The sequence below is a fragment of the Onychostruthus taczanowskii genome, unplaced genomic scaffold (assembly GCF_017590055.1).
Source record: "Onychostruthus taczanowskii isolate IOZ18803 unplaced genomic scaffold, ASM1759005v1 scaffold6, whole genome shotgun sequence".
Taxonomy (NCBI): domain Eukaryota; kingdom Metazoa; phylum Chordata; class Aves; order Passeriformes; family Passeridae; genus Onychostruthus; species Onychostruthus taczanowskii.
In genome coordinates, this window is record NW_024503679.1 from 16,046,649 (window position 1) to 16,056,349 (window position 9,701).

The 9,701-nt window shown below is 43.3% G+C and overlaps 1 protein-coding gene across 4 annotated transcripts; it reads left to right on the plus strand.

The window, feature by feature from the left end:
* The first annotated feature begins 791 nt into the window (after positions 1-791).
* On the plus strand, positions 792-8,633 carry MTFMT (mitochondrial methionyl-tRNA formyltransferase). 4 transcript variants are annotated; one of them, XM_041419002.1, is made up of 10 exons: positions 792-948; positions 1,380-1,592; positions 1,999-2,121; positions 2,916-3,018; positions 3,581-3,656; positions 4,210-4,301; positions 4,835-4,916; positions 5,226-5,308; positions 5,621-5,839; positions 7,504-8,633. In XM_041419002.1, the coding sequence occupies exons 1-9, from the start codon at positions 824-826 to the stop codon at positions 5,819-5,821; spliced, it is 1,098 nt and encodes a 365-aa protein (XP_041274936.1). In that variant the 5' UTR covers positions 792-823; the 3' UTR covers positions 5,822-5,839; positions 7,504-8,633. The 4 variants fall into 4 exon arrangements, with proteins under 4 accessions (XP_041274936.1, XP_041274935.1, XP_041274934.1 ...); XM_041419001.1 differs by lacking the exon at positions 7,504-8,633 and adding an exon at positions 6,769-6,920; XM_041419000.1 differs by lacking the exon at positions 7,504-8,633 and having other exon boundaries at positions 5,621-6,055.
* The last annotated feature ends 1,068 nt before the right edge of the window (positions 8,634-9,701 follow it).

Genomic DNA, 9,701 nt, shown 5'->3' on the forward strand with positions numbered 1-9,701 from the left:
ATGGACACAGCTGGACGTGTCCAGGTGGGTTTGGAACATTTCCAGAGAGGGAGACTCCACACCCTCTCTGGGCAGCTGTCCCAGTGCTCTGCCACACTCAACGTAAAGATCTTCGTGGTGAGATGGAACTTCTTGTGTTTTAATTTATGGATGCTGTTCCTCATCCTGTTGCTGAGCACCACCCAAAAGACCCTTGCACTAGCATCTTAGCACGCTGGGAGATATTTTTATGCATTAATGAGATCCCCTGTCAGTCTTCTCCAGGCTAACCCCAATATGAAGGCACTGTGCTCTTGGAGAGTGTTCAAAGGAGGCCACAAAGATGGGAAGGGTGTGGAAGGGAAGCTGTGTGAGGAGTGATGGGGGCACTTGTTTTGTCCTGCCTGGAAGAGACTGAGAGACCTCAACCTCCTCCCCAGGGACAGCAGAGGGGCGGACACTGCTCTCTTCACTCTCGTGACCAGCGACAGGACCCGAGGGAACGACATAAAGATGAGCCAGGGGAGATTTAGGCTGGATGTCAGGAGAAGGTTTTCAGAGGGTGGCTGGCCACTGGAAGGGGCTCCCCAAGGAATGGTCACGACCCCAAGGCTGCCAGAGCTCAAGAAGCGTTCGGACAACGCTCTGAGGCACCGGATGGGATTATTGGGGTGTCCGCAGGGCTATAGGTTGGATTCAATGATCCTTTTGGGTCCCTTCGAACTCAGGTTGGCCGATAATTCAATCATTTTATGACTACGGCGGCGCCGCCTCAGGCCTCAGGGCGGCCCCGCCGCCGGGCGGGTCCCGCTGCGTCATCGCCGCGCGCGGCGGCAGCCCCGCGATGCGGGCCCGGGTGCTGCGCGCCGGGCGCGAGGCCGTGAGGGCGGCGGGGCCGCCATGGCGGGTCCTGTTCTTCGGCACCGACCGCTTCGCCGTGACCACCCTGCGAGCCCTGCGGGCCGCCGGGTACCGCCCGGGCACGGGGCAGAGGGGTCTGAGAGGAGACGGGGCCGGGAGAGAGGGGCAGAGGGGACACGGGAGACGGGGACGTGAGGGAGGAGCCTGAGGGAGGAGATGGCCCCTGAGGGGCGCGGAGCCTAAGGGGACACGGCAGGGGCAGGGGAGGGTGAGAGAGGGGTGGGCACCGAGGGATGGGAGATGAGGGGTGGTGATGAGGCTCAGAAGTTATTGAGAGATGAGGTGGAGACGCGCGGGAGGGACCGTGGGTTGGGCAGAGAGGATGGCAGAGAAGGAGGGGGAAGGAGCCTGGGCGTGGGACGGGGACCGCGATCATGGAGACTGAGGGAATTGGCACAGGGGCACAGCGAGGGGTGGAGGTGACCCAGCCCTCTCCTCAGTCTGCCTGCACGACGCCTTCAACACGTTGTCCACCCCAGGGAGCCCAGCGAGGAGTCGCTCGTGTCCCGGCTGGAGGTGGTGACCCTGCCCTCCCGCCTGCCCAGGGACCTGCCCGTCAGGAGCTGTGCCAGGGAGCTCCAGCTGCCCGTGCACGAGTGGCCGCACACGGGACCCGTGGGGCACTTTGATGTGGGTGTGGTGGCATCTTTTGGACGTCTTCTAAGCGAGGAGCTCATTCTGCAGTTCCCATAGTAAGTGTGTGGACAGGACATCTGTCACTGCTTTGTTGGCAAAGCTGCACTCTCGTTTTGGGGCAGCATCTGTGACTTGCAGTAGGTGAGGTCAGCTTCCCTGGGTTGATATGCTTAGCCTGAGCCTTATTGCTGTCATGGTGAAATTCAGTGTTCTTTGACACATGGGTGTAAATTTATGCAAATATCCAGCAGAATGTTTGCCTTTATTCCTCACATCTCTTTCTGTGTTCGCTGAGAAACTGAGAGGTTTATATAGTGTGAATTTTCCTTCAAGTGCATATTTAAGCCAGTAACATATGAGAAGGTATGAGCAGATAGTCATTTCACTGAAATCTGTGTTGCACTCCATTTATGTATGTTTCAGGTACCACTCCTATTCTAACTTGTGAATGTTTAATTCCAGTGGTGTGCTGAATGTCCATCCCAGCTGTCTCCCACGATGGCGTGGTCCTGCACCCATAGTCCACACAGTGCTTCATGGTGATAAGGTGACTGGGGTGACAATTATGGAAATAAGACCAAAAAGGTAGGTTTGGTGTCCTTTGCAGACGACTCACTGTTGCTGTTGCCTCTCAGGGCTTTAAATAATCACTGCTGAAGTCATCATTTAACTCATTCTACATAGCCACATTTTTTTTTTAATGTATGTGGTTAATTTTAAAGTTTGAAACACTTTAAAATGTTCATCTAAGTATATGAAATTTGCCACAATTACAGTATTTTAATAAGTGTGTAATTTGCACTCCAGGCCTGTTCTCTAATTCTTAGCATTAACACAGAGAACAGTCACACAGTTTTATCAATAGGCTTGGTATGACAGGACAGAAAAGATCTGCTTTTCAAACTTCAGAGTCACCTGTAACGTCCTGTAAGTGGACAGAAGACAAGAAATTGCCTGACCAGGCATGAGGAAGATATGTTTTGGTTTCAGCCCAAGCTCTGCCTTAAAAGGCTTGTGAAAAGACATTATTCTGATTACCTTTTCTTTCTTAGATGCTTGTCTAATAATAGATTTCAGGAAGGTGTGAAACTTGAGTATTTCAGGTTGTTTCTTCTGAGATCTCATGTTCTGAACTGTAAATTGTGTGTTCATGTCAGTCTCAGCTTGCTGAGGAGAATCTTGGTGCCAAGATTGGTATTCTCTTCCTTGTGTTGTCTTGTGAACCAAACATTGGATAACATGAAATGACATCTGAAAAATAGTTTTAGAGGGGATAAAAAAGGATAATTAGTAACTGAGCTAACGCATTGAATGCAGACTTTTGAGCTGCTAATTAGCTTCAGCTTCTCCAGTAAGGCTGTATGTTTTCTACCTTGCAGGTTTGATGTAGGTCCAATTATTAAGCAAGAAGAGGTGGCTGTTCCTCCCTGCTGTACGGCACAGGAGCTGGAAGGGATGTTGGCAAAGATGGGTGCAAGCATGGTAAAGTCCTGCCAGCTGTGTCACTTCTGACTGGTACTTTGCTGTTAACATGCAGTTCTGTGCAAACAGAATTCTTGCTAATCGTGTTCTGAGCTGGCTCCAAGTTTAGGAGGAGGATGGTGTGAAACTTGGTGTTTGTGAGCACTTTGCTGTGCTAGGAGGAGAGCTCAGTGGTCTGTGGTCAGGCATCAGTGTCCATCCCACGTGTTGCTGTTGTGTTTCTGTTCAGTGAAGAGCCCAAATGCTGTTTGTGGAAACAGTGCAGGTTCTTTCTTTTAAATGAATATCTGCTTTTTTATTTTAATCGTCAGCTTTTGTTCTTTTCTGGGACTAATACCAGAGATGAGATCATCCATAACAAAACCCTGTGTTTTTTTGTTGTGATTCAGTGGGAAGATGTCTTTACTGTCTCTGTGTCAAGGATGCGCATTTTCTGAATATACTGAGGCAATTTTCTAAAAGCTCACAGGACAGTTTCACTGTTGAAAAATTAAGTTTTGCTTTGTTTATTATTGATTAAACTTAGCTTGACTAATACTCTGTACAAAATTCAATTTTGCAGCTGTTAGCAGTTTTGAAGAACTTGCCTGAAAGTTTAAAAAATAAAAAAGAGCAGCCAAAAGACGGAGTAACGTTTGGTAGGTACAAATTGTTTTTAATGTGACTTGTTCATTTTTTCCTTTATCAGCAGGAAAGTGAAAGTTTCCTGCCATGCTGGGTTGTATTTTTTTAGATTCATTTCTCAATATGTTCTCTTCACTGCCTTCTCTGGCTTAAAAAAGTCATACAGGAGAAAAATGCTTCAGAATTCTTCAGGCTTGGTACATGAATTTTTTTTCCAGTGTTTTTTTATTTGTACAACATCAAAATCACTACTGATGTCACAAGATCTGAGTTCATTATTCTTCATTGTTGTAATGCAGACAGAAGGGTTAGAACTGTTCTTATAAGCATGATACAAGTTTGCAGTGCAATGGGTAAATAAAGAGAACAGCTGAGAATAAAAAAATAATCCAAACGGAGGTTTTTACAAAATATTTTCTCCAGTTTTTGTCTGAGGTACCTTGACTGGATAATAGACTCACTATTGGTCAGGAAAAACTGAGGTCAAAAATAGGATAATTAGTACACCTGTTTGCTAAAAGATGCAAAGCAAAATAAGAAGTCTTCTAATTTCTCTTTTCCCCACAGCTCCTAAAATCTCTATAGTGAAGAGTTGTATAAAATGGGAAGAGCAAACAGCTGCACAAATAATTAAACTGCATCGTGCAATAGGAAGTATGGTGAGACTGGATTTTTTGGAAGCCTTTTCTGTCCTATAGCATGGCTGAGTTTGGTGTAGATATTTTAACGAGTCACTATACCTCAATTTTAGTTATTTTAGCCTCTGTAATCCTGCATGTGTTCTAAAATCCTGGTAGTTTGTCATTAGAGGTGGAATTAATGTGCAGGAGAATTTTTGTGGGCTTGATCCCAAGTGTAAAATCAGCTCAAAAATTTTATATTTTTTTGCTAGCTCTGAGATTTTCCCTCAGAGGAGGTTTGGAATGTTACAGTGACACCTCTGCATGGCAGTAAACAGTGCAGACAGCCACAGTGAAGAGCTGTTGTAGCTCATTGCTTAACTCATTTCTGCATAGGCTAATGGTTTGAGTTGAGGAAGGGTAAGGAAAACTAAGTCTGATAAGGAAGATCTCTTATCTAGACATACAGCTAAGTTGTCCCTTAATGGTATTATCACAGATATTTTGCCTAAGGAAAAAATAGCCTGGAAATGTGAAAATATTCTGAATGTGTCTTCTGTTTCTGTTTTCAGTTTCCTTTGCAGACACTCTGGAAGGGTACTACCATTAAACTCCTGGATTTTGTGGAAGTGGATAATATCCCTGATTTTTCTGGTATTTACTCTTAAATTATTAAAATTTTTAAACCATTTTCTTTAAGAATCTGAGTACCATGTGGGCCAAGGTGTGTGACTGATCAGGGCTTAGTGAGTGTTCATGGATCAGATATGGAGTAGTGCCAGAGAATGACTGTTCTGGTTGTTTCTGTTCATTTGGTTATAATAAAACACAGAATACAATACAATGTTTTTCAGCAAAATAGTGACTCAAGATGATTATCATGCTTCAAAGGAACAGAAGTGTTTCAAACATTTTCTGTACTTTTTGGCATAAGAATGCAGGATGATCTTTCTTTGCTTTTAGATCAAATACAAAATGACTGTGAAGTTGTTCCTGGTTCAGTGCTGTTCCATAAAATGTCCCAAACATTGATAGCTCGCTGCAAGGTAGGCTTTCCCTATTTGTTTTACATTCACTGCCCTAAAGATGAGTTTTTTAGTATTTGTGTGGTGTGTAACTTCTGTCTTAATTGTCCATTGTTAGTCTCTGTACTAGTTTGGAACAGCACCAGATGTTTTATTTGATACCTCAAACTTTTAATTTCCATTAACAGTCTTGGCACATTTGCAAGCAAGAATTTGACTTGTTAGCCTGTTAACATTAAATAAAATGTATTCTGTAAGCCAGCCTATGGGAACTGAAGATGGTTTCAACATGGAAGGAGCTTACTGCCTTTTTTTGTTTGTTTTTATTTTTAGGAAGGCTGGGTTGGAATCAAAACAGTTGTTTTAAAGAAGAAGCTTACAGCAGTTGACTTCTACAATGGATATATGCACTCTTGGTTCCAGCAGAATCCAAGAACAGTTCATCAGGAATGCAGATTTCAAACACTCAAACTTAGCATGGCAAAAAAGACTCTGAAAGAGAGGGGAATATTGGCACAGGATATAAAGCAATAAATGTATTTTTTAATGTCTGTAAGTTAATATAAAATATTTCAAAGCCCACCTATAACATTCAACTTAATTAAGGGATTTCTTCCCATAGTGTTTCATCTGATTGTCATCTACATGTTTTCATGGTGGCTTCCTGAAGATACTTCTCTTTCCCCACTAAGGAAGAGAATCTCCATGAGTGCTGTAGATATTGAATAAATCCCTGTTTCCACTGTTGAGAAATAAATTTATTTTTATACTACATTTTCAGGGTTTTTTTGAGGACTTTGGTGTAATTTTCTTTTGGCATAAGTTTTGGACAATTACTTTAATCTGGAAATACTAAAACCCAGTGAGCTTTTTTAATGCTTACTGAGACTTAGACTGTCTAGTTTGATATTCTTGTGGAGCCTAAAATTCTCTTTGGATCCCTGCATTGAGGTGACTAACTTAGCTGGGAACATAAGTGCATCTTTCCCTGTCCATCATGATTTTCTTCCTTCCCCTTTCTGTTTTCATGTCCTGAGATACACCCCATTTAAAATTTTTGTGCCCTCCATCCAGAAAATTTATGTTCTACTGTTTCACTTTCTGATGGGAGAGGTTTTTACCTGATGAGGAGTTGTTAATCTAATCCAAGATTTTTCTCAATCTGTCTTTGCTTAATGGCCTATACAAGGAGTATTTCATGTCGAGAACCCCAAAACTTGTGATTCTTACAGTTTCTTAAAAGAGGTAATGTAGCACTGAGCATAACAGCAGAGCAAAGACTGGCCATATCTTAGAGCTGTTGTAATATTTGCTAACTTTTTCCTGCTTTTTGTGAGTTCTACTGAAGTAAAAGCAAAAAATGTAGAAAAATGTGTCATATCACAAGGATTGAAATGTTTCTGAAGAAGCATCTGTTAAAGCAGCTGCTGCAGTATTTTTCTTCTACTGCCATTAGACCATCAATTAATTGCCTCTGACAGGTTTTCCAAAACACATGGTCCTCCAAGAAATCCAAGCCTATGAATCAGAGTCAAAAATTGGAAACAACAGCAAGGTGGAAGTCAGGCTCCTGTAGAGAATTCCTGTTGTTCCTGACCGCAGACTCAGTGCAGTTTGTGCTGCAGAAATTCTAAATCTGGCAAGTTTGCTTCCAAGAAAATTATGTATTTTTGTGTTTTGCTCCCTGCTACCTTTTGCAAGTGCAAGTTGTGGAGTCGCTTTGTTTTTATTCTGCTCAGATCAGTCTGGAAATGTTAGTAACTGCTTTATGCCAATAGAAGGGTGGGTGGGTCAGTGAGTTTTCTGTGGGTTTGTGGGGGTAGTGGGTGGTTTGGAGAGTATTCTGGGGCTTGCTGCCTCTCTGTATGGCAAAACCCCACCACCACAATTTAGACATAATTTTGAGCACTAATTATAAAGAGTTTTGGACTTAAGTGTTTTAGTTAACTGGGACTCAACAATTTCAGTGTTTCAGGATCCAACTTTTCAGATGTTCCAGTTCCTTAGGCACTGGAAAATTAGTTCTTGTTCATTATAACCTGAGCAAAGTGAACAGTGAAGCATGACTCCCACAGAAAGAATACAGTGAAAAAAGTTCAGGCAAAATAGTCCAGGTTAAAGGCTTTTAGATAACCAAACTGATAAATCAATAGCTTCTTCCTAGCAGTGACATGAGAAAAACTCTTTTAACTCCTTTGTGTATCTCTCATCCTCAGTTTTAGGTCATGTCCAGTGTGAGACCTATTGCTGGCAGACAATAATCTGGCTCTCACTAAAGCATAAAGCAACAGGAAGAGTTTGACTGTGTTTTTGGGAAGTTCGAGGTGGCATGTGCCCAGAATCCCTGTAGATGGAGCTCGCTGCATCCCTTTTGGGTGAAAACCAAGGACAGCTGGACAGAAGATGGTGAAAATCTGGTACAGAACGCCTTCAGTTAGTTGTTTAATAGTGAATAATGTCTAAAACATATTTCAGCCAGGATCCCATGTACTTGTAACTTAATCTTTTGATCTGTGCAGAGTTTGCTATAAGGCTTTTTTTGCTTTCTCTGTGAGAGGTTATAAAAGATTAGACCATTCTGAGTTGTGTAATGTCCTAGCTCTGAATATGCACAACTTTACCCAAGTCATTTTATGGAGCAAAAGAAGGTAAGATTAATTAATTTTTTTATGGGGAAAGTCTTTGGCATGCTATTTTTGGCATGGTAGAGAAGTTTTAAATGGAATTGGTGTTCCCCAGGCAGCTGTTAGCCAAAATGTCTCTTTGGAAACTTTGCTTTCACCTGGCTCTGCAGGGATTTAACTCAGTAAGTAATGAAAATCTGATTATTTTTGCAGACAAAACAAAAATGGGGCATTCACTGATGAAGTGTGGAATAGCATGTCAGGGTTGACTCTGGAGCACAGACACAGTGATTTGATCCCCAGTACCACTGACAAGGTTGAGTACAGCTACCCTGGCCATTGGAACAGGATCTTAGTGAAATAAAACAGTTGTCCTCCTCTCAGAGGAGAGAGGGAAAGCAACTGAGGTATTCACAGACCCAATGTCCACTATAGCTCAGTTTAACATCACTGGGACCAAATTACTGGCAGAACTGCAACATAGTTGGGCACCAGAAGGGCTCTGGTGTTGGATAGGGATGATTTCATCATGGATTTCAAATAAATGTTAGTAGAGAGAGTGATATTTCCTAGGGTGCTGGTGACTCACAATTAGATGCATCTGTTTCATGTTCCGCAACCTTACTACTCCCCCTGCTTCCTAGGAAACCTCTTTATTCCTGTTTTCTGAATACATTACAAATAAATAAAAAGTGTAAGTGACTAATCAGAGAAGTACTTGAGCCTTTTTATAAAGTTGTTTGCAAAATCTGCCAACAATTTGCTGGTTGAGGCCAGACAAGAATATCTCTCCTTTTGTTTATCCTATCTGCTAGTGTCCTGATAGCTTCTGGGAAGCAATAGTTTCCTTCAAAAACAGGAGGGATAGGTCACTGGATTTATCTGTGGATTGGAAACTAAGTGACCTTAATGGGAGATGCTTTGCCATTAGCCACAAACCTGCTGATGTTTAGGAGCCAGGTCTCCTTCTTCAGCCTGTTCCTCAAGGTTGGTGGTCCAAAGGCTAAGGCCAAGGGAGGAGCTGAGTCCCAGCCTTCCTGCATTCCTCCAGCTGATGCTCTCTGATCTGTGGGAGTGTGCATTGGGTCTCAGGCTGCAGAAAGGACACTGCCATACACCGACCATAAACACAAGCTGGAGGAGTCAGAACTGACATGGAACTGTAGCATAAAATTTGTGTGAGTAGCAGATGCAAGGACCTTGCTGTGGCTTTGCTCCTGTATAAACTTTTCTTCATGTATTTGGGATGGTGGCTCATCAGTAATGGTGAAGTGTTAGCACTGAGTTGTGGTTATGTCATGGTTGTTTTCTGTTGGTAGTGCTTAAGCACCCGTGTTTGAAACCTCTGTCTTGCTTTGTGTCCAGCCCAGTCTGCCAGAAGCCTCCTGGGAGAGCTCAGGGACTCAGTGAGTGCACAGATTAGTTTGTTCCTCCAAGCCAGTGCTAAGCTGCAGAGGGGGGACAGTTTGGGGAAACTTGGAGAGCTTCTGGCTGTTCCAGGCTGTAGGGCTGTGACTATTTCAGTGCTGTTAAACACACATTTCTCCCCAGAAGGAAGAGCCCTGTAGTCTGCTGTGTTTGACTGTCAAGCCCACATGCAGCACAGGGATCAGATACTGAGCCTGCTTTCATCCATTTATCTCCTGGGTTTGTCTGTAGAAGTCATTTGTGTTACTTCACTCTCAAAGTGATGAAACTAAGTTTGGGATTTGGCTGTCTGTCTGCAGAGGAGGAGGGGAGCAGAGGGAAGAGACATTTCTCTGTGCAAGCCAAGAGCTCTGTGGGAAGGT

Excerpts from the sequence above, each read along its gene's own strand:
- MTFMT (XM_041419002.1), top strand. The coding sequence starts at position 824 with ATGCGGGCCCGGGTGCTGCGCGCCGGGCGCGAGGCCGTGAGGGCGGCG. Across the intron at positions 949-1,379 it reads CGAGCCCTGCGGGCCGCCGG|GGAGCCCAGCGAGGAGTCGC; the intron begins GTACCGCCCGGG and ends TGTCCACCCCAG. Across the intron at positions 4,302-4,834 it reads ATCGTGCAATAGGAAGTATG|TTTCCTTTGCAGACACTCTG; the intron begins GTGAGACTGGAT and ends TTCTGTTTTCAG.